This window comes from Pelophylax lessonae (genome assembly GCF_965119305.1).
Source record: "Pelophylax lessonae genome assembly, chromosome: 5".
In the NCBI taxonomy this organism is placed as follows: Eukaryota; Metazoa; Chordata; class Amphibia; order Anura; family Ranidae; genus Pelophylax; species Pelophylax lessonae.
The window spans coordinates 500,940,213-500,965,655 of NC_138772.1; the positions used below are offsets into that span (position 1 = coordinate 500,940,213).

Genomic DNA, 25,443 nt, shown 5'->3' on the forward strand with positions numbered 1-25,443 from the left:
CTGTATGTAACTATAGCTATATATAGTACATCTCCTGCCCCCCCCAAACTTATTTTTTGTTAAGCATTCTAAGAGAATAGTATTACACTTTAGAAACTCCTTGGTGTCTGCATTGGGGGAGGGCTCTTTTCACATAGTTTGTGTGGTACTAAAGATCCCAGAATGTTGAGTGTGGTGCAGGCTTTTTCTCGCTCTCACAAAAGACTTTGCAGCTCCCATTTGGACAGACGCACACACATATGCAGACAAATAAACTTCATCTCAACTATATAACTCCTACCTTTTTAAATCATTTGATATTATAAAATGTATCCTGTAAACATTTGCTGTTTCATATTAAACACATTTTAAAATTATTCTCAATTCTCAATAAAAGGTATTTCTACCAGGTTATGAGATGTAAAAAAAATCATGTTTAATAGTGTCAGGGGATCATTTCTGCCATGGGCATGAAGCAAAGCATTGTGCCCACAGCATGTGAACAACTCCGTCTACTGTCTTTGCAACTTAGGGAGAGGCAGTTGGGGGGGCTGTAAAAATTTAGCTCAACCACGTATGTGTATCACTCCTAATTGCAAGTCCAAACAAGCCCTTGAAGGCAACCCTATCCAAACAGCGTTGCTCATACATGATAAAATTGCACACTCATGGTTTATTGCTGCTGGTATTCTATTTAGTTCACCTAATTCACCAAAGATGCATCACATGAACAGTTTAAAGGTCAACTGAGTTCTGTATTTTTTCGGTAAAATCGATTTCACTAAAGTCACTTTTTTATCCTTAGTTATGGCTTGGGAATGAAAGGCTGCCAATAAAGACACACAGCACCGGACACATCATATTGCTGACCGGCTCCCTACAACCAGAACTAAGCTGGTAGCAGAATCTAGCGACAGATACCCTAATGTTCTAGATGTATTAATAAAGTGTGAGCATACGTATCTTGTCATTCTAAGATTGAAGACTAAACTGGGCTAGGAGAAAGACAGAAGGCCTGGGGGGGGGGTGTAGGGAGTATACATCATTTACTCTGTCCAATGCCATAATACTAAATTGACACTCTTCAAATACTTGCCTATACTTCTTAGTCCAAATTGCCCATAATCTTTCCCATGAATGGAACCTTGAAAAACATACGTAGCTCCATCAGGCTCAGCTGATACCTAAAGAAAAAAAAATAGATCATAGGGATTTTGCATTTACATTTTCCATTGCATTTAGATTTACAGTATTTGTGTAAAAGAAGAAGATTTCAGAAAATACAACACTGGCTACTAAGAAGTATATTTAGTCATGCTAAACCAGGGATCCACACACTTTCCAAACAAAGGGCCAGTTTACTGTCCTTAAGACCTTGTAGGGGCTATAGTGTGGCATGTAGGGATATAAAGTGTCCTGGCATCAGTAGGAATAAACAATATCTCAAGTATGGAGTAAGTAGGGGGTATATAATGACATATGATCTGTAGTCAGTGGGGGGAGGCCAATGTCTTTAAATGCAATGTTCTTTTTCTTCCTCATGGCTCTTTTTCCTATAAGTAACTGTGATCAAAATTACCCTATGATTTCTGCTTCCTATGTTATCTCTTACTCCCATGTCTGCAAACAGCCCTGTGTTTTTTTTGTAAATATTAGGTCAAGCAGAGCCTTATTTCTAGCTGGAGCTTCCACCAATTGACAAATGAATTTGTCCTGCAAGATATCCAAGATACGACGAGCCTTAGATGACTGAACAGTTCCATCTGCCCCATCAATATCTGGATAATTGAAGTCCCCCATGCTAATAACATTGCCCTGCCTCTGCACCATTTCTTTCTGTGAGAGGAGATCAGTCTCCTCTTCATGCTTTAGGTTGGGGAGGCCTGTAGCATACACCCACTACTAATTTTCCATTTGTTTTTCCCCTTGAAGTTCCAGCAACAAGGATTCCACCTCCCTTGCACCGTTAGTAAAGTCAACTCTCATATTCACTGTCGTAGTTACATAGTTAATCTGGTTGAAAAAGAGGCCCATCCAGTTCAACCAACAAAGTAAACAAGAAAACCAACTCAAAAACTCAAAACTCAAAAAGAAAACCTCCATATACATGATCCAATCTGATATTCCCTGGATCAACCTTACCTATAAATATTAGTATCCAGTTATATTATGTGTATTTAGGGAAGAATCAGGCCTTTCTTAAAATAATCTACTGAGTTGGCCTGCCAAATCACACTTGACATACATGAACACCCCTTCTCCATTTCTACCTACTCTGCCCCTCCTCTTCAGGGAGTACCCCTGGACAGTCCCAAGCCAGTAAGGTGAACTGTCAAACCAGGTTTATGATACGCCAACAAAGTCAAAATCCTCTTCATGTATCAGTAGTTCCAATTCTGTCAATGTATTCACCAAACTTCTAGCATTTGTGAACACGCCTTTTAATTTTGTACCAGCACATATTATTATTTCTCTGTGTGTTATGAGACTGCAATAAGATTCTGTCTACCTACATGCATTGGCTCTAGACAATCTAACTACACTATCAACACTGACCACACTAGCATCCTCTGATCCTCGCTAAATGCCTGGAATCGCTTCTTCTGGGTCCTCCCCCCACCACCTAGTTTTAAAGTTCCTCTAACGCTATGCTCAACTTCCTTTCGAAGCAGAGCTGCACCCTCCCTATTTAAGTGCATTCTGTCTCTGTTAGAGAATCAGCCCAGTTCTCCAGGAACACAGATCCCTCCTTCCTGCACCAGTTCCTCAGCTACTTGTTAAGTTCCCTAATCTCCTGCTGCTTCTCTGGTGTGGCTCAAGGTACAGGTATTTTCTTCTCCATCTTAGTATTAAAAATATGTTATACACAGCATTATACTCACAAATCCATCCATTGCCCATTTCTCATCTTTCATTTTGCTCAGGGAGGTGTGAGATGATGTTTTTACAGAATTGATGTGCAATATCAATCGTGCTTCTTGGCTTTTGTAAACCCCTGAAATAAACAGATTTTAAAATTAGACCCTTACATTCTGTAATTATAAATGTACTGTGTATGCATGTAATAGCACTCCAGGTTATCAAAAAGCCCTTATAACTCATTAGTGACTACATGCTAGTTGCTCCTAGAGTCTCTTTTACTGAGATGATTATTTATATGTAATATTTATAGTTACTTCCTTCTGCCTTTAGTGTAAGGCAATTATAGTACAACTCCAGGCAAAAATAAAAACCATTTAGTGCAATTACATACCCATTAAAATTCATTAAATTTGTTTTTAAATACTAATAGTATAATATTTGTAGTCTGTCCTAACGACAACTTTTAAGTTGTATTGTGAAGCTACATACAAACTCCAATACATTGTGAAAAATGTCATCTTATTCCAAATACTGGGTCTGGACTGGGAAGTAGCAATGGGCTGAACACCCCCCTGTTCAGTTTGCAGCAGAACTCTTGAATAGGGGAAATGTTCTAACCCGAAAAGCGAACCCCATTAAAGTCTAAAGGAGCCAAACAGGAAAAAACAAAAGTTCTGATTTTAAGGGCTTATATGCAAGTAATTGGCCATAATATTGGTATTGGGGTCTGGGTACTGCTCTGGGGGACATGTATCAATAAAAAATAAATTGTAAAAATGATCGTTTTTCTTCAGGAGCAGGGAGTTTAATTATTCTTAAAGTACAACAAAAATAAATTAAAAATTCCTTTAAATATAGTGCCTGGGGGTCCCCTAATGTGCTTGTAAAGTGGGGCATCTGTAGCATTTATATATCTAGCTACAGAATGCCATTTCTAAAAAAAAAAAAAAATCAAATCACATTTAAAATGACTCATGGTTACAATTGTAGTTCCCCGGCTATTAAAAAATTAAAGAAAGAAATGGCATTGGATTCCCCCAAAAATCCATATCAGACCCTTATCCGGGCATGCAGCCTGGAAGGCCAGGAAGGGGGGGACCATACCAGGCCCCATGCCCCCAACGTGGGGGGGGTGCCCTTCACTCCAAAGCACCTTGTCACCATATAACATGATATTGCTGCGCTAAAATATATATATTATCATAAAAATCAAAAAAATCAAAAAAATGCGAAAAGCAGCCAACACAAATCTTTAGAAATGGAAAGATCAATGGCAATGGATACAAAATGTGGCGCTAATCTTGTTTTTGTCTGCACAAAATGTCTTTCACAATTGTGGATAGCATGCAACAGTTCTTAAGTCTTCCACATGGATATATAGTGAAAACTTTCAGAAGGAGAGAAGTGAAGATCACCTGGGATGTATTTCAGTTATCTTGCAAACATGGCCTGTTAGTGGGCCCTGAGGACCAGGGTTGGGGACCAGGGTCGTAAGGCATATAGGACCCACACTATCTGGATTTGATGACTGCCTGCTTCATAGATATGATCGAGTGAGGAGGAGTGAAGGATCCCGGCTTCCCAGGGCTTGTTTATCTAGCGTTTTTGACCTTTGTGATGAGGGTCATTGGGATCTGGTAAGGATCAGTGTGTGCGGGTGCCTGGTGGTGGTTTCCCTCGCTGAGGATCTTCACTTCTCTCCTTCTGAAAGTTTTCACTATATATCCATGTGGAAGACTTAAGAACTGTTGCATGCTATCCACAATTGTGAAAGACGTTTTGTGCAGACAAAAACAAGATTAGCGCCACATTTTGTATCCATTACCTTGTCACCATGTTGATGGGGACAAAGGCCTCCTCCCATCAACCCAGGGCTGTGGTTGTCAGGGTCTGTGGGTGGGGGCCATATCGGAATCTGGAAATCTGGAATCTGGGCCCCCAGATGCCCCACTTTGTGAATGGGTATCAAGTACATAGTACCCCTACTCATGCACCAAAAAGGTGCACAAAAAAAAACAAAAACACATGCATACAATTTTTGGCAAGTCCTTTATTCAAAAATAAAAAATAGTGTCCCCCCGATGTAAATCCATCATCAATCACACCGACTGCCGCACCCAGTGACCCGAAAAAAAAAAGCTCCGTTCTCGTTGAACGCAGTCTGCCTTTTCACAGTTTGACAGTTCTTATATAGATAATGGGACATCACAGACTGGTGCATGCTGGGTCAGTAATGTCATGAGGTGTGGCCCCACCCATTCCCTATATAAGAACTGTCAAACCGCAAAACAGGCAGACCACGGGAAGCGTTCAACGAGAGCGGAGCTTTTTTTTCTACTTCTTTTTTTGGGTCGGTGGGTGCAGTGGGTGTCGTGATTGATGGTGGATTTACATCGGGGGACACTATTTTTTATTTTTGAAGAAGGCACTTGTCAAAAACTGTGTGCGTGTGTTTAAATTTATGTACACTTTTTTGGTGAATGGGTAGGGGTACTATGTACCCGATACCCATTCACATGGGAGAGTTGCATCTGGGGGCCCCCTTGTTAAAGTGGGCTTCCAGATTCCAATAAGCCCCCCACCTGCAGACCCCATAAACCACAGCCTAGGGTTGTCAGGAAGAGGCCCTTGTGCCCATCAACATGGGGACAAGGTGCTCTGAGGGGGGGGGCAGAGCCCCCCTGCCCCAGAACACCCCCCATGTTGAAGGGAATCTGGTCTGGTATGGTTCAGGAGGGGGGTGCTTGTTCTCACCCCCCTTTTCTGACCTGCCAGGCTGCATGCCCGGATAAGAGTCTGATATGGATTTTTTTTAGGGGGGGGCCATGCCACTTTTTTAAAATTTTGTAATAGCCGGGAGCTGGCATATGTAGCCGCGGGTCAATTTAAATGTTATTTTTTCTTTAGAAATTTAATTTTCGCTGTAGCATGTTTAATGCATGCTAAAGATGCGCCACTTTGCAGGAAGACTAGGGGGACCCCCCTGGCACTTTTTTTTTTGATTAGCTGTCAGCAGGGAAACCCATTGACAGCTGATGACTCATCGGTTGTCAAGGACACCACGGTCGGTGAACGGCCGAACGGGCAAATGTTCGATCTGAACTCATGCTCGGGCCAAGCCAATTGCCCATCTCTACTGGGGATATGTTTAGAAGCACTAAGAGGAAGCAGAGCACACAGAAAGATCATCTCCAATGTGATGTTCATTCTTAGTCCAATGATTAGTCCAATGATTATGATGGAGATGAAGGATGCTTGATGAGTTGTGTGCTCTGTATAATGACTGTACTATTATCCGTACATTATGGTAAAGGTCACAAGTAGTGATGAGCCGAACACCCCCCTGTTCGGTTCTCACCAGAACATCTCGAACAGGGGATATGTTCTAGCGAACATACGAAAATGAACGTGACAAATCACAAGTCCTCATTTTAAAGGCTTAAATATAAGTGACTACTAATCACCTGCTGTGCCAAGGATTCAAACCCACAGCCTCTCACTTGCTAGCCTGTTATTCTAACAGCTATGTCACAGAGGCAGCTGTGTAACTTAAGACTCTCTCTGCCTAACAATTCTCTATCTGAGATTGACAGCTATTTTATAGGGCTCTGACATCACCATCACCCAATAATCCATTGCTCAGGTGCAGTGAATAAATTACTGATGTCACTTCAGAAGGGGCAGGACAATTAATATTATTTACCCGCTGACCTGCAGATTCAAACTCACAGGCTTTTGTTTGCAAGTCTGTTACTCAACCAGCTAAGCCCCAAAGCTAGCTGATTAACCTTGCACTCTATCTGGCTAACTAGCTTCTATCTGAGTTTGACAGCTCTTTTATAGGGATCTGACTTCGCCCCAAAATCTATTGCTTTAGGTGCAGTGAATAAATTACTGACGTCAATAATTTATTCACTGCCCTTGAGCAGTGCATTGTGGGACAGCTTGTGATGTCAGGTCACTAGATAAGAGCTGTCAAAATAAAAACAGCTCATTCCTGGAAGCGGAGAAGCAGAAGTTTCTTCTTCGTTTTTTATTTTTTTGTATTTTTCGGGCGGCCGGGCGACTGATCATCGGGGACAGTATTTTTTTATTTTTTAATAAAAGACTTTTCCAAAACTGGCTTTTGTCATTATTTTTTTTTTGTACACTTTTTTGGTGAATGGGTAGGGTACCATGTACCCGATATCCATTCACATAGGGGGGCGAGATCTGGGGGTCCCCTTGTTAAAGGGGGCTTCAAGGTTCCGATAAGCCTCCCCCCACAGACCCCCACAACCACAGCCCAGGGATTTGGGGAAGATACCCCTATCCCCATCAACATGGGGGAAAGGTGCTTTGGAGTGGGGAGGGCAAAGCACCCACACCCCCATGGTGGCATGATATGGTTCAGGAGGGGGGCCAGCCAGGCTGTGTGCTCAGATAAGGGTCTGGTATGGATTTTAGGGGGAACCCCACGCCGTTTTTTTTTTTTTAAATTTTGGCGCAGGGTTCCTCCTTGAAATCTATACCAGACCCGAGGGGCCTGGTATGGACTGGGGGGGGACCCCATGCTGTTTTTTTCAGCAATACTGACATAAACTGATATAAACTGAAGTGCCTATATATATATATATATATATATATATATATATATATATATATATATATTTATCTATCTATCTATCTATCTATCTATCTATCTATCTATCTATCTATCTATCTATCTATCTATCTATCTATCTATCTATATATATATACTGTATATATGTATATAGTATATATAGATATATATGTATATACAGGATAGATAGATAGATAGATAGATAGATAGATAGATAGATAGATAGATAGATAGATAGATAGATAGATAGATAGATAGATAGATAGATAGATAGATAGATAGATAGATAGATAGATAGATAGATAGATAGATAGATAGATAGATAGATAGATAGATAGATAGATAGATAGATAGATAGATATAGATATATATAGATAACTTTGACCTAAAAAAAACGAAAAATCTCTCTCCCTGCTAGCAATGTATTATTAATTATAGTATTTCACATATAAATCACCTGTTGGCCCAGGGATTTGATCTCACAACCATTGCAGTTATAGGTCTGGTATTCTACCAACTACACCATCATCAAGTACAGTTAAATTGAGGACACTTTCCCTAACTAACTAACTAACTAACTAACTAACTAACTCCTATCTCACCCTACACACAGTGGATGAGATAAAAGTTAAAGAAAGTGTATTCAGCCTAAGCAGGCTTGGTGGCGTAGGTTGTAGAATACCAAGCTTGTAATGATAAGAGCTGTGAGTTCAATTTTCCCTGCCAGCCAGTGATTTATTTATTGGAATTCAGAAGTCAGAGAGTCCATGATAATGCGGGAACTCGAAGTTCCCGTGAAAAAGCCCACTTGTTTGTCATTCGATGAACAAGCGAACAGCCAACGTTTGAGTCAAACTTACATTCGACTCAAACTCGAAGCTCATCCCTAGTCACAAGCAAAGGGTAAATACAGTTAGAGATGAAAGGTCACATGAATAAAACAGTTTATAGATAAACTTTTGGGGGACCTGTTGGACAAGTCTTCCTTAATCCTGTAAGCTTGGATGTGATTTGCTTGGCCCCACTTGATGGGAGTGTTCCAAGAATAGACAGAGCTCTGTGTTTGTGAGAGTTGTAGTGATGATGAGTATGTTAGCCTAGAGGGTAGACTTCTTTTGATCTCCCTGCTACCTGTAACCTTACCCTCCTTTCCTCTCTGCTGTAAAGAGATGTATTTTCGAATTTAAAAAGTAATCAAACCCCTTCCAGATGTCTTTCATTGAAATGAAGGCACCTAAAACACAGCAAATTCTACAGCAGGCAACATTTCACATGGACATATTTCAACTTTTAAATGTCCGGTTAAAATTCAGCTTTAAATTTTACCTAGCAATTTCTGCTCTTCTAAACCCTCCAGTAACATCGTTTTATTACCCGTTGACCCATTATTTTAGCACTTCCTCTAAAGGTGGCCATACATGGATCAAAATGCATCTGGTAACTGCTGAACTGGTCATATTTTGATCCATGTATAGGTAGGCTGGTTGTACAGAGGTAGATCTACTAATTGGGAGCTGGTGGTCAAACTATCAAAGAAGGTCTCGGAGTTAGCAGATGCTGGTGGGATCAATACGTATTTAATCAACATTTACTAACACCAATAAAGAACAAAAAAAACAATTACAAGCCAAAAAAGGACACAACTTTAGTATTTGGGTTTACAAATACTTCTATGAAATGTGTATTTATCTCTGCCTTCAAAAGGAAATTCTCATATTACAGGGACCCCAAGTTACAAACATCTGACTTACAAACGGAGAGAGAAACAACAGGAAGTTAGGAGAAATCTAGCCCTTGGAAGGGAAATTCACTCCTGTAAGAGTTCTCATGGGAAAGAGGTGTCTCCACTGAAGCTTTATCACTAATCCTTGTTTCCAAAAAAACCCAACATTTTCAAAATTCAGTTGTCATAGGGACAGAAAGTGAGGTGAATTCTGAACCGGGATGCAGACAGCAAAACAAATAGTAAAGGGGTGTTAACCCTTCCCCATGCTATCCAAAAAACGTAAAAATTATTCTTTTGGCTGGAGCTAAACTTAAAAAATGTACCTGTTCCGACTTACAAACAAATCTGACTTAAGAACAAACCTACAGTCCCTATTGTGTTTGCAACCCGGGGTCCGCCTGTATATGGCCTTTTTAAAGAGCGACTTCACAATAACTGTCTCAGTAGGAACTGTAGGGCAGGATTAAAGGATATAAAATACACTCATCTTTGAGTTTAGAGTTTTCTTGCTTGCTGTTAACTGTCTAACTATGTTAGGTGTGCTTCCAAATCTAACTCCTTTGTTGTCTATAGACTCCTATGTACATATCTGTAAGTTCTTCCTACTGTCTCCTGTTCAAGCTTGCCTGGGGGGGAGGATTAATGGGCCAGAACAGATTTTTTGGGTTGATTGTTTTTCCTGGAGACAAACTTTGACTGCAATAAGGAATCTATTTCTCCTTCCAAACTGCTGAATAAACTGGTGGGGTAGTAAAAGACAAGTGAAGATATGCTCCCTAGGAAGGGGGCATGGACAAACCACAGATTTTCTTTAAAAAACAAATTTATAAGAACATTTATATAGATTTGCCTAGCTGGATTCATTGGCAACATTTCTGGTATTTATAACCTGCCAAATGAAAATTTGCCTCTATTTTCAGCAAATGTTAAACAGCAATTGATCTGCGCATAATACAAAGAGTACAAAGTATCTTCTAATCTTGGCAAAATACTGATTATTTCCAGAGGGTAGCAGAAATAATAGGATTTGCCTAGATCAGGCTGAAAAATGGAAACTGGTAAACTAATGAAGAAAGTGAGTGGTGGGAAAGGTTTATAAATAGCCCAAGCTATTTGATACGCATTAAAAGGCTGCTGAAAAAGGGGTGCTTTGCCATTTTCTCTCATGTATAAATAATCCCTCTAGAGCTTAAAATTGTGAACAATTTAAGTAGGCTTTAGAAACTTTTTTTTTTTCCTGAGGGTTCAACCCTGCTTGCAAATTCAGGGCTGATACTAAAAAGTATTTCATAAATGTCACTGAACAGCTAGCTATTTTGTCCTTAATATTTAAAAATGAACCAATTTCAGTGAAGTAAATGATTTCAGATCAGATATGGAAAGAAAAAAAAAACGCTCACAGAGTTTCATTGACTCTTTTTATAAGTTATAAAACTTTGCCAGAAATGTCACCAGCGCTTGTAGAATGAATATGCAGAGAAAGCATTTTGAATCCAAAGCAGCCACGCTTTTTTTTCCCTTTCATATGGCATGGACTATATAATTAGGAAGCAATTCAGACAGCAAATAGCATAGAGACTGAAGAACAAAGTGACAAGGTATTACGCATTACTTTTTAGTTAAGCATTACTAGAACAGCGGTAATTACCTGAAAGAAGAAACTCGGTGTTGCTGTTGATAAGTGTTGCATTTACCCTTCCTGTTGATACATTGTAGTTGTTTACTGTCAAATTCATTGGCTGATTCTTTCCCTTCAAGTTGTAAAAACCTTTCCATACATAATTACGAGAAAAGACATCATCTGGAACTAGAAATTGAGAATGTTAGAGCTCAATGTGAGAGCCAGCAAATCTGTAATTTTTCTGCATCTGCTATTAAACAATTCTAAGTCAAACAACACCAATCCAAAGACTAAGGCCTCTCCAGTACCTCAGACATTCCAGGTGCCTTCAGGAGTAGCCCGGCCACACTCCTGATCCCAAAGAAGTAGCACATTTCCAGGTCAATGTCATCAGTGTGTGGCTTGTGTCATGCTGTTTTACTGCATTTCCTACTTAATGGAACCCAGTGATGTAAGCAGGACAGATTCTGTTGTGCCCAATGTTGAACTAAATTAGCCTCTTCTGCACACTTACATATATTAAACCTGCTTTCTAAACAATGTGGCCTGTATTTCCCCTCTTTATGGAGGGGAAACTCTCACAAAAAAGAGTTTTGCAAATATTTTCCAAAGCTCACAAACATTGCAATGAATTCAATTGAATTTTGTGATAATCAATCATGTTATTCTATTCTGCCCATTTGTAGTGATAAAAGCAAGCTATTGTTTAACAAAGGACGTAGGAAGCCAGGAAATATGACAGGGACATATACCAAAATTAATTTATTTTTTCTTTAAATCTCTTTCTACACTTGTTAGTTCCCCCTAGCAGCTCAAGCACACACTGAAAATATGACGGCTGTGAGCCCACTCCTTTATAGAAAGTAGACTGGATAATTTATTCCTTGAAATTATTCACTCTTGTGACTCGGCTGACTACGGCCAAAAGATATACACTGGTTGTTCCTGATTTTTGAAGGTGAACCTGTAATGGCATTAAGTTTGCAATTCACAAATTTTTGGAATCCTGGGAATTCGCCGCAATACCTTGGAATTAGCAAATTTGCACCTCATTGCTAGTCAACACAAGAATAAGGTCTAAAGCTTATCTTGTTGTCAAGGTCTTACCTTGCCTTCCTGTTGGCAGCCATCTTGGACATGTGCAGACTGCTGTCTTTTATAAACTCTGTTTGCATCATCACTTAAATAGCTGAAAAAAGACACCAGTCCATCCAGTTCAACCTATGATGAGTGTGTTGGCTGCTGCCTGGGCATCGCTCAGTGATGATGTTGCACACCTAACTATATATATCACCAGTTGGCTTGCAGTCCTTTGCCCTTGTGTTTGTGCATCACTGCTAGCAGTCTTCTGTTCTCCGTGTTCCTCCATGCATGACCTGGCTTGGCTGATGAATTTCCTGTCTCTCGATTCCGCATCAACAGACGACCCGGCATAGGAAGACGACCCGCCTCTGGACTCGGATGACTACCCACTTCTAGGCTCAATCCCGGCTTGGATGACTACCCGCTCTGGACTTGTACCCGCCTTTTCCTGATTTCGCTCCTCACTCTTGCTGTGCGTTTATTGTTGTTGCTCTAATAAACTGCTTTTTTTTTTGCATCTTCTTGTGGTCTGGTTTCCTGGCACTCTGACAGTACACAAGGGCCAGACAGACATGCTGGCAAATGTTTTGTACCTGCGGGGTTGTGCATCAGATTGTTGCGCACGTACCACAATTCCAAGACTGCCGGTCAACCTGGTAAGAACCAGATGTCCTAGGCTATTTCTCGTCAGTTCTGGTGACCATCTCTCCGCACTGATGTTGCTACATATGTGGCTGCTTGTTTGGTCTTTGCCCAGAATCTCCGCAGCACCTTCCCCTGGGCCTACTGCATCCCATCCCCAATGGAGTGCATCCCTGGTCTCACCTGGCCATGGATTTTATTGTGGAACTTCCCATGTCTTGAGGTTACATGGTTATCCTCATGGTTGTTGACCTGTTCTCCAAAATGTGTCACTGTGTTCCATTTAAGCAGCTGCCTACCGCTCAGGAGCTTGCCTCGGTGTTTGCCAGAGAGGTTTTTACCGCTTACACGGGTTGCCTAAGGAGATTGTTTCGGACCGTGGGAGCCAGTTTATCTCCAGGTTCTGGTGCAGTTTTTGTTCCCAGTTGGGAATTCGACTCTCCTTCTCCTCTGCCTACCATCCGCATTCCAATGGTGCCACTGAGTGTTCCAACCAAACTCTGGAGCAATTTTTCCACTGCTATATCTCTGACCATCAGGACAATTTGGTTGATCTGCTACCCTGGGCAGAGTTTGCTAGGAACTCTGCCATCAACTCGTCTTCGGGAATGTCTCCATTAATGGCCAATTATGGGTTCTAAGCCATTATATTGCCTGAGTCGTTCTCGCCACAGGACATCCTGGCTGTGGAGGATCATCTTTGTGTCCTATGTTCCTCTTGGGTGCAGATTCAAGAGTCTTTATGGGTCTCTGCAAAGCATCAGAAGCTCCAGGCAGACTAGAGATGTTTATCTGCTCCTTCATACCGGTCGGGGAGAGGGTGTGGTTATTGACCCATAATCTCAACCTCAGGGTACCCACTTCTAAACTGCCACCCCGTTTTGTTGCACCTTTTCGTATCCTCCGTAAAGTGAACCCGGTGGCCTATGCATTTATTGTTGTTGCTCTAATAAACTCCTTTATTTTACCTGCATCTTCATGTGGTCTGGTTTCCTGGCACACTGACACTTGTTTAATGAAAGCAATTTCTTTGGCTATATCATCACGTGTTGACTTAAAAAAGTAAATTTGGCAGCACTGGTACTTGCTAGAAGGAATGGTGTGTCTAAAATAAGTAGTTCAATATAATCTTATTTTCCACTCACACTAGATGCAGTGGGACTGCAATTATTCCAGTGCAGTCCCACCACATAATAAGGCAAAATGCCTTGTCTCCTTTGTGCCCATTTCACACCATTGCAATGATGTGGAGGCATGGTATGCTGAAAGAGCAGTTCATGTACTACTTTTTTTCAGCGCAAAATGTCTATGTGACATTTCAATAAAGTTTGTTAAAAAAATAAATAAACAAAGTAACATTATTGTACAGAGCGGTGATTCCCACTGGATTGCACCGCACACCAGCCGCTGGGTTATAAAGAACTTGCTGGTGTGAATGGACCCTTAAAATCTCCTTAAAATTTGCCAAAACTTGAATTCAAAGTGCTGTCTATTACTTCCATATATTTTTGGTATCCAATCTTTTGCTCTATATTCTTTTGGTATGTAGGGCATAAGTAAGTTGTGCATTCAAACTGTAACAGGTACAGTTAACTTAAAAGTTCTTGGAAGTGTCTCAACCTCAGTCAAGTTCATCTTAACTGTAAGTCAGCAATGAGTATATTATTCCTACTGGATCTACATTTAACCATGAACAGGCTAATATAAAGCTCTTTCTAATTGGTTATGATGCACTTTAACATGCAGATCAATGCTCCTCAATGTCCAGAATTATACAGCCTTTATAAATATTTAAAACACAATTAAAATGTACATCCACAAAAGCATTTCTCCAAGCCCTTAATCATAAAAGCTAAAACCACTGTGAAAAGTTCTCATCTGCTAATTACTGGTTAGGACAGATAGTGGAAAAGCAAGGCAATTCTGCCAGTATGTGATTTGCCCTGGGTTGCCTTAGTTCATGCATGGAGTGTGATGCATTTATTGGAATACACTTATTTTTTTATTTTTTTTTTAGCACATCAAGCAAACCTAAGGCTTTCAGCAAGAAAACTTAAAAATGAGGCTCCTAGAATCCGTTGTAGCATTCACTGACACCAAGGGGAGAAAGACTAATGAGCTGAGTGGTGTAATACACAAGAGTGCTCAGCAAAGTGTCCGCTTGGCTCTGTGCTACCTCACTCTGGTATAGACATGTTGCACCTTATCCAGACAAGGTATAAATACATTGTTAACTTACCGCTACATTCTGCTTTTACAGCTTTATTGTTGTAGCCTGCTTTTAGAACAGGCATGGTATCTATATATGCCTGAAATGTACTGATTGCAATAACTTTTTTATGTTACATGTTACATGTGCTTGGGGCACACAGATTGTGTACTGCCACTGGAGGAAGTTTGACATGCAAAGCAGAAACAGTGGACTGTATTAGGATTATATTGAACCTTTTAATGATGACGGCTCCAAAAACCTATCTGAAATGACAACATGACACAGATTCTTTCTTGCTAGACTAGAATGAGAAATTCAAATACGCCCATATGCATACATGTAGCACCCTCCTAGATAGGTGATAGGATTAGCTGCTGCAGGTTTGATTGCTTCCTCTGCTTTCCAGAGAACTATTGATCTCTCTGGAACATAGGTGTGGTGCAATGCAAATGGCAGCATGAATATTTATACCTCCCTGGCCAATCCCAGCAAGGGTAGCCCTGAAGGCTACTGGGAGTCTGTATAAATACCCAGAACAGACACAGAACAGTCTGGTTTTGTCCTGGAGAGGAAAAGTCCAGCCTAGTTGCCTTGCAGTTTGTAAGGCCTCAGCCAGGCTAGCTGAGGGGTCTCATGCTGAAGCTACACAGAGCTGACTGAGGGGATGTTGTCTAATGATCTAGTCTGGTACCACAGGAAAAAGGTGTTGCATGGATGTTGGAAGGAGGCAACCAACATTCCAAGGACATTCGTGCGTACAGACAGTGGGAGAGATTTTAAAGAATTTTGGGCTGCTGCCACCCCTCTGGTGCTAGAGAGTCAGGTGTGTGTGTGTAAGGAGGACATCAGTTGGTTTCCTAAAGAGCTTAGTCTATCTAGTTCTTAGTGAAGGGAAAAGAAAGAAAGAAAGAAAGAAAGAAAGAAAGAAAGAAAGAAAGAAAGAAAGAAAGAAAGAAAGAAAGAAAGAAAGAAAGAAAGAAAGAAAGAAAGAAAGAAAGAAAGAAAGAAAGAAAGAAAGAAAGAAAGAATCTTTTGCACTTTTAACTGATTCTATTACAAAGCCAAGTCCACAGTATTCTTTTGCAAGGACTTTTACTTCAGCTCTACAGAAGGAAGTTCATAGTCCTTATCTTGCACACAGTTGTTTTTGGAGTACCCCACCCAATTCCCCCATCCCTATCCAAGTTACCCCATAAATAAAAACACCAAAAAGTACACCCCTGGACTTGTCATTCAGCCAAAGAGTGACTGTGAACGTGTGTCTGGCTGTGAGGCAACCAGTGGGAAAAAAGAACCTGGGCAATTTCCAGCAGATCCCACGGGGGTAGCGCTACATATAAACTAGTCCTCTCTTTATAACCCAATGGTCATATGTATAGTTAGCATTAGGGAGGTTGGACATTCAGATACCTTTGTGGCTCAATACCTATCTAGACTAACTTCCAGATCAGAAACAACAGAAGTGGCAAATGCTTCACAATGACACCACAGCAATGTAAATTTATTTCTGTACCACAAGGATTGCAACTATCTTTATAAATAAAACATACTCGTATATCTATAAAATGGCCAGCCACTTACTAACATATACACATAAAAAAATATATACACACGCAAGATATATGTGTCATAAAACAGAAAGTTAATTTTGTTTCAGTCTTTTAAACAATGGTGAAGTTGAGTGATGAGCTAATCAATTAGGCCTTTTTGTGAGTAATTAACCTGATCTCTTGTGGAAAATCTTTTTCACATTTCACGGTGTGTTAGACTTACAGCTTTGCACATGATTTAGTGAATCGTTAGAGAGAGGGAATGGAATTACCTTTTTAAGCTGCCAGAAAGGGATATGGTTAATGAAATTTCAAATCTCATATTAAAGGGTTTACTAATTTTAAAAAGAATCAGGAAAATTTCTAAAGCTGTCCCTTTTACATCTCAGCAGGGGCCTCTGTATTATGCCACTGATTATCTCTATGTATCATGTCAGAAAAGCAGCTCTGAAGATGTTGCTATGTTTGGTCCTGATTACCACTGTTTGAAGCAACTTAGTGGCAAGAACCATTTGGCCAAAAAAGCAGCTTTTGGGCCCTCGGTGGCATGCTTTTGTTTGGTTAAAGTGAGTTTTGCATTCCCATACCAGTCTAGAGGAATGCAAAACTTGAAGCAGGTAAAATGTAGGTTAGAAGGAGGTTGACTGCTGATCAAATGCTCCTGTCAATAAATTCTTAATTACCTCAGAAGCATCTCTAATGTCAAATTGATCACATTGACACAAGCCCAAAGCAAGTCTACACAGGCCCTAAAGTGTTGCACCTTTAGAGCTCAATCGCGCCATCTGCAGAGACCTGCATTTTTCTGCACAAGAAATCCACAGGTCTCTGCAAGACACACAGGAAACAATGGTTTCCTATGTGTTTAGTTCACACCAAAATGCAGGTGCGATGTCCTATACGGAGCTGTGCGGGATTATGCAGCATGTCTGCAGTTTTCCTCACAGCTCTGCACTGGAATGCAAGTAAAATGAACAGCAGCGCTCTGCATTCACCCTGTGTGACAGGACGTGAGAAGGAAAGCAGATTGGGGCTCTGTGTCTGTACTGCCCGCCTACCTTCCCTCCTATCAGATGCCAGCTGGGATCAAACTGTGGCTGTCGATCGGGTCTGTGATGGTGGAAGTGGGAGATGTTGCTGACATTGATGGTGATGATAAATGAGAGGGCACTGGTGGGTAACAGATAAAAGGACTTTAATGGTATGGGAAAGATGAGAGGTCACTGATAATGGGGGACAGATAAAGGGGCACTAATGGTGGGGAACACTGATGATGGGGGACAGATAAGGGGCTGAAAATGGTGAGGGACAGATGAGAGGTCACTAATGGTGAGGGACAGATGAGGGGGTACTGATGGTGGAAGGCACTAATGGCAGGAGACAGATGATGAGGTCACTGATAGCAGGAAACCGATGAGAGGGAGACTGATGGCAGGAGACAGTTGAGGGGGGTCTCCAAGGAGGATTATTTGATGAGGGGGAAATTGATGTGGGGGCTCTGATGAGGAGTTTTTGATGTGAGGGGGTCACTAATGAGGGAGTCTATGATGAAGGAAGAGCTGATGAGGGGAACCTAATGTGGGTATCACTAATGAAGGGTGCGGTGATGAGGGAGTAATGACACAGGATGTGAGAACACAGGATGTGATGTCAGTCTGTGCATAAAAAAAGACATGCATGAAAACTGATGTCAACATGCATGAAAACTAATGTCAATGTGCATACAAACTGGCTCAAACATGCATGAAAACTGATGTAAACTCATTTCTCTGCCAGTGAAATCAGTTTTAATGCATGTAGGGTGTAAATGAGCCCTTAAAGTGTGAGTACATTTATGTTTCACCCCAGTGGTTGTAAACCTCAGACATTAAATATGACCAAAGCATATCTCTCTATTGTGTGTACTTGATTTGTTTCTCTGTTATAGGCATGAGTCACTTCTGATAAGTTTTCCTGATACCAAGATAAAAAGATGACAGGGGAGGGACCTCCAGCACACAGTCTATGAATAACAGCCCTAGCTCTGTTCTTCTATGCTGAGCTCTGCAATTTGTAACATCAGCTCTCTGCCCCCTGTTCACTAAAAGCTCCGAAAAGCTTTATTAATTCTGGACTTTGAACGGTTGTAGAGAAAAAAATACTTCAGATAAACAGGTACAACTTTTGTAGGAAGATTTGTTTCTTTGTCTATCACCAGTCTATCACCAGTCACTTCACTCAGTATATGCTAGGTATTACAACCACTTTAACCAAAATACTTCTTAGCAACCACCTCTAAATTTCAAGTCATTAAGTGATGTACATGAATGATGTAACAGTAAACATTATTGATGTTACAAATGTTTTCAAATTCATTGTATTGCTTAACTCTGTCCAGTTGATTTCAGTCATCAGTTTTCTCACAAATACTATCGACATTCATTGTCTGCAGACAACTAATAGGTAAGCTAGCCCACAATGGGAAAAAAATGGAACAAGGGGTTCTAGGAATGATGCAGACCCTCACGGGTTTGACCTATGTGTATAGTACCACCATTTTTGCATCTACCCAAACAACGATATAGGAAGCCAGCAGATAAATTAATCCTAAACTGTGCAACCATAAACACTTCAAGGGAGCAGTAGCGACAAAGGGATTAATAAGCAATACAAGTATGTTGCTTACCACTTAACTTTGGACTTGAAGTTCCCATAACTGGTTTGGTTTTATTTTCAAATGGTTTAGAACCAGCTGCAAAAAAAAATTGATTCATGGTTAAACATACTATTAACATTTTAAGTTTTAACGTTATTATTAATATTATTATTTTTATTTGAGAAGGGGTAGTTTAAGATGATGTTGGGGTCCGGGACCATTTTAGCACTGCTCTGTGTTGGGACAGATCAAATGATTATTCAAAATGGGTGCACCCAAGTGGGTATAAAATTGAATATTTTTCTGGATGCCTGCAGGTCACCTGCAGGTTTTTTTTTTCCCAACCCCCCCTCCCCCCCATGCAATTCCATATGCTGTCAATAGTTCATACCGGTAATCAGCCAGTTTTAAATGGTGTATGCCCTTCCAATACACATCTAACGCCCTCCTCTAGTTAGGCTGCTAGATTAATGTAGCTTTTGGCTCCACTGTAGCGTGGATCAGTGTTGTTGTTATTGATTGTTTTGGTCTGAGGGCTTGATTCCTCCCACCTGCCTCGGAAACAAGTTTTCAGAACATAGGGCAGGGAGATTCAAATGATCAGTTGAATATTTATCATGCCCCTACCAATCCCTGGAAGGAGGCATCCAGAATGTGGTTGGGGAGGTGATAAATGTTTAGGAAGCCTGGCCAGAGTGTGTTATACTCGTCAGGGAGGGTTCCAGTCCTCTTGGGTCTGCTGCTTCTAGGAGAAGAAACACTGAGACAAGAGACTGCAGTCTTGGGCCCAGCAGCTGATGAGCTGAAGGCTTGAAGAATGCCAAAATATTATTCTTCCTGGAAGGCACTATCTTTAAATCATGGCCTGGAGTATGATCTCATTAAGGATCTACCTCTGGGGGGCAGACAGCTCTGGGAAAACTGTGAGTAAAGACCTTGGCTGGGGGACAATTAGTTGTGCAAGTGCCAGAAAGGAATTAAGTACCAAAGGTTGCTACATGGACTGCTGATGTAGGATCCTAAATATTAATTAGTGCTATTGGACGATTAGAGATAATTTTGTCCTCCTGGTGTTGCTACTGATTGGTTTGAAGTATCCAGTGACCCTAAATCCTTCTCCTGTTGAAGTTTTTCAGTAATGAGTCTGAATTGTAGGTGTGGGGGGGGGGGACTGAGCTTGTGTGCCTGGCATGGTAGTCTCTGTACTATTTTGGGAGACCTTTGGTGGTAGTGCAGGTGTTGGGGGTGGGGGGGGGTTAACAGTTTTTAAACTGTAAGAAAGCATTTCTAAACTTTAGACAAAAAATTTATTATATTGTAGCTTACTAGTTTTTGGGGGATGGGGCTGCATTCGTTAATTTTCTGGATGGTTTCCCTATATTTTCATTTGATAATCCAGAGAAAAATATTTTTTCCTGTCCTTCAAACATGTTTGTCTTTGTTCATCACCGATACATGGTAGTATATGGGTAGTAGATGGGATTAATAGTTAAAACTAGAAAGAGTAAGATGTTTTTGCTTCTTTTTCAGCTCACAGGAAGTGACAAGGACATTGCACTTTTTAGTATGATTTATGGGTATTATAATTTGAAACAAATGCAGTCCCCTCACCAAAGGACTGGTAAGCTACAATATACAGTAGTATCTCTTTCTATTAGGGTTTAGATACATGAGGGGTTGCTGGTGCCTCAGACCAGATAGAGTGGGACTTTATGGGCAAGTAAAGGTGTATAAGATAAGGTAATGAGCATTGACACTCAAAATAAAGTAGAAAAATATTAAAATACAATAGTATTTAATCTGAAAATACCGATAATATATGCAACAAGCATTTGGGTGACAGTAGTGCTTGGGATAGAGGCCCAAGTGTGAGGAAGAAAAAGATGATTCCGTGGAATCAGTGACAGTAGTGTTATTGGGTGACTAAACCAGTGGATTTTTTCGTTGTCCCTTGAATGTTGATTGGGACATGGTCCTAGAAAAAATCCTAAATAGCTGACGCGTTTCGGCTCTCATGTAAGCCTTTCTCAAAGCGTTCAATCACTCAGTCAGTAGTCTATAAAGGTAATACAAGGTATAATATGTAAGGATTTTTAGAACAATTCTTAAGATGAATCTTAGTATACTAAGATTCATCTTAAGAATTGTTCTAAAAATCCTTACATATTATACCTTGTATTACCTTTATAGACTACTGACTGAGTGATTGAACGCTTTGAGAAAGGCTTACATGAGAGCCGAAACGCGTCAGCTATTTAGGATTTTTTCTAGGACCATGTCCCAATCAACATTCAAGGGACAACGAAAAAATCCACTGGTTTAGTCACCCAATAACACTACTGTCACTGATTCCACGGAATCATCTTTTTCTTCCTCACACTTGGGCCTCTATCCCAAGCACTACTGTCACCCAAATGCTTGTTGCATATATTATCGGTATTTTCAGATTAAATACTATTGTATTTTAATATTTTTCTACTTTATTTTGAGTGTCAATGCTCATTACCTTATCTTATACACCTTTACTTGCCCATAAAGTCCCACTCTATCTGGTCTGAGGCACCAGCAACCCCTCATACATTATACATATAGGGACGGTGGCAGAACCTACTAGAGTATATGTGTTCAAAAGAAACCTCCCCCCCTCTCTCAGGGTTTAGATACATTTGGAAGGAGATCTCTGGTAAATACATATGGCAAGAATATTGAGAGGTCCCAAAGATGTATACTGCAGTGACAAATTAGGGTCCTTTCACACGGCCGCTCCGCTGCTTATGTTCGTTGCGGGACTTTTTTTTTTTTTTTCACAGAGCGGATGACATTTGTGTCATCCGCTCCGTGTGCCCGCATATCATCCCATCCGTTTGCGGATGATATGCGGACATAATGTAAGTATATGGCACTGCGGATGTCAGTGGATGACACCGCTGACATCCGATTTTCCTTCCTTTCCGTTTTTGGAACGGATGAAAAAATGGGGTTCTGTTCCATTCGAAAAAACGGAACAGAACTGAAAGGAGGAAAATCGGATGTCAGCGGATGGTATTCCGCTGACATCCGCAATGCCATTCACTTACATTATGTCCGCAAATCATCCGCCAACGGATGGAATGATTTGCGGACACACTGAGCGGCCATGTGAAAGGACCCTTAAAAAAAAAAAAACAAGGACAGGAAGCAGAGGCCACACAGTCCAAAAGCACTGAGCTAAAGCTACTGTTGCCATCCAGACTACAGATTTTAAAACATCCCTATCTTGTAAGGAAGAACCTGGAGGTTAGAGCAATTAACACATTCCTTTGACCTCCTTCTACCTGTTCCTAAATATTTCCTGGAGTCTTTTACCGTCCATTATAATAACAATTGCAACTTAAATATGATCACGGAAAAAAGGCGCCTTAAATTTCTTATGTACTGAGCTGCATCGTTACATAAGGAGGTGACACTTTCATAATTTGATTTTACATTTGTTTATAATAATTATGTTTATTTTAAAATCTAAAAAAAAATCCAAATATCAATCATAATAAAACAACTTTACATCTATGATTACAAAGAGCAGTCTTCGTTATTCCTCTTCAAAGGAAAAATGTAGAAATATTTAAAAAAAGAACATTTTCCTTGTAGTTCTTTTTTTTTCCTGCCAAGCAAGAATAATTCAAATTTCCGGAGACAAGTAATATTACATTACCTGTGCAAACGGGAACTTTTCCGCTCCATGTGTTATCTGGCTGGCATATTCTGTGCTCGGTGCCTCCTGAGAGAAGATATCCTGGCTGGCAAGTGTAAATTAATGTATAACCCAGTGACGGAAGATCTATTCCAACAACATTTGAATGTAATGGAGACTCTGGCTGCTTGCAGCTGTGGGCTGTAAGACAAAAAAATAGCAACCGATAGAGCATGAAAACTCATTACTATCATTTATATATGACGCACCAATAGGGCTGTACCGGCTGGAAAATAATTATATTATTGACATACAACATGTAATACAACTACGAGATGATACATTATATTATTATGTGTAGGTGCCTTTTTTTTATTAGAAGTGTATTTCCACCCTGTGTAAGTTTTCAGAAATACAGTTTGCATAAACATACATTTAAAGTGGCTGTAAACCTCAGACATGTAATATAAACAGAGCACATCCCTCTATAGTGTGTACTTGTCTCAGTTAAGGGCATTAAGTGGCGTTTCTGTCTGCTGTTTTGTTCCTCTGCTATCAGCATGAATCACTTCTGACAAGTTTTCCTGACACCAAGAGAATAAAGGTGAGATGGGGAGGGACTGGCAGTGCACAGCCTGTGAATGACAGCTGCAGTATCTGGGAGGGGGATCATGTAAGACATAAATGAAAGAAGATTTGTCTCGGTGAAGATAAAGAAAGTTTTTTGTTTATTTTATCAAGATTGTGCATCACATGTAACTTGGTTTGAGATATGTTAGAACTGTAATATATTAGCCCTTCTTTGTACTTTAACCACTTGCCGACCGTCGCACGACAATATACGGCGGCGGTCAGCTCCTCCTGGGCAAAGTGACGTACCGGTATGTCACTCGCCCACGAGCCTCTAGGGGGCGAGCACGCGCCGCCTGAGGCTCACTCCCGCGCGTTCCCTGACATCCCCGCACGAGTGACCAGCGGCTCTGAAGTCCGCCGGCCACTCGCAATCTCCCGCTGGAGAGGGAGAAAGGCAAACAGCTGATGTAAACACATCAGTCATTCTCCCTGATGTAACTGCAGAGACTATACGATCCTGCTATGTAGGATCGTATGTCTCTGTGGTTACATCACAAGCCACGCCCCCCCACAGTTAGAATCAAACCCCTAGGGACACATTTAACCCACTGATCACCAATTAAGTTAACCCCTTCCCTGCCAGTGTCATTTTTACAATAACAGTGCATATACAGGTCCCTCTCAAAAAATGAGCATATTGTGATAAAGTTCCTTATTTTCTGTAATGTACTGATAAACATTAAACTTTCATATATTTTAGATTCATTACACACAACTGAAGTAGTGCAAGCCTTTTATTGTTTTAATATTGATGATTTTGGCATACAGCTCATGAAAAACCAAAATTCCTATCTCAAAAAATTAGCATATCATAAAAAGGTTCTCTAAACGAGCTATTAACCTAATCATCTGAATCAACGAATTAACTCTAAACACCTGCAAAGATTCCTGAGGCTTTTAAAAACTCCCAGCCTGGTTCATTACTCAAAACCGCAATCATGGGTAAGACTGCCGACCTGACTGCTGTCCAGAAGGCCATTATTGACACCCTCAAGCAAGAGGGTAAGACACAGAAAGAAATTTCTGAACGAATAGGCTGTTCCCAGAGTGTTGTATCAAGGCACCTCAGTGGGAAGTCTGTGGGAAGGAAAAAGTGTGGCAAAAAAAGGTTGCACAACGAGAAGAGGTGACCGGACCCTGAGGAAGATTGTGGAGAAGGACCGATTCCAGACCTTGGGGGACCTGCGGAAGCAGTGGACTGAGTCTGGAGTAGAAACATCTAGAGCCACCGTGTACAGGCGTGTGCAGGAAATGGGCTACAGGTGCCGCATTCCCCAGGTCAAACCATTTTTGAACCAGAAACAGCGGCAGAAGCGCCTGACCTGGGCTACAGAGAAGCAGCACTGGACTGTTGCTCAGTGGTCCAAAGTACTTTTTTCGGATGAAAGCAAATTTTGCATGTCATTCGGAAATCAAGGTGCCAGAGTCTGGAGGAAGACTGGGGAGAGGGAAATGCCTGAAGTCCAGTGTCAAGTACCCACAGTCAGTGATGGTCTGGGGTGCCATGTCAGCTGCTGGTGTTGGTCCACTGTGTTTTATCAAGGGCAGGGTCAATGCAGCTAGCTATCAGGAGATTTTGGAGCACTTCATGCTTCCATCTGCTGAAAAGCTTTATGGAGATGAAGATTTCATTTTTCAGCACGACCTGGCACCTGCTCACAGTGCCAAAACCACTGGTAAATGGTTTACTGACCATGGTATTACTGTGCTCAATTGGCCTGCCAACTCTCCTGACCTGAACCCCATAGAGAATCTGTGGGATGTTGTGAAGAGAAAGTTGAGAGACGCAAAACCCAACACTCTGGATGAGCTCAAGGTCGCTATCGAAGCATCCTGGGCCTCCATAACACCTCAGCAGGGCCACAGGCTGATTGCCTCCATGCCACGCCGCATTGAAGCAGTCATTTCTGCAAAAGGATTCCCGACCAAGTATTGAGTGCATAACTGAACATAATTATTTGAAGGTTGACTTTTTTTGTATTAAAAACACTTTTTTATTATTGGTCAGATGAAAAATGCTAATTTTTTGAGATCGGAATTTTGGTCTTTCATGAGCTGTATGCCAAAATCATCAATATTAAAACAATAAAAGGCTTGCACTACTTCAGTTGTGTGTAATGAATCTAAAATATATGAAAGTCTAATGTTTATCAGTACATTACAGAAAATAATGAACTTTATCACAATATGCTAATTTTTTGAGAGGGACCTGTATATAGCACTGATT

At 40.8% G+C, this 25,443-nt stretch overlaps 1 protein-coding gene across 1 annotated transcript in view; it reads right to left on the bottom strand.

The window, feature by feature from the left end:
• CSMD3 (CUB and Sushi multiple domains 3) overlaps window positions 1–25,443 on the bottom strand; it is a 1,619,578-nt gene that overhangs the window by 13,619 nt on the left and 1,580,516 nt on the right. Inside the window, exons 65-69 of the mRNA XM_082258441.1 lie at window positions 22,605–22,784; window positions 18,944–19,009; window positions 10,819–10,977; window positions 2,862–2,974; window positions 1,076–1,163 (exon numbers count right to left, since the gene is read on the bottom strand). Coding sequence (XP_082114567.1) covers window positions 1,076–1,163; window positions 2,862–2,974; window positions 10,819–10,977; window positions 18,944–19,009; window positions 22,605–22,784 — 606 coding nt within the window. The remainder of the gene's footprint in view (window positions 1–1,075; window positions 1,164–2,861; window positions 2,975–10,818; window positions 10,978–18,943; window positions 19,010–22,604; window positions 22,785–25,443) is intronic.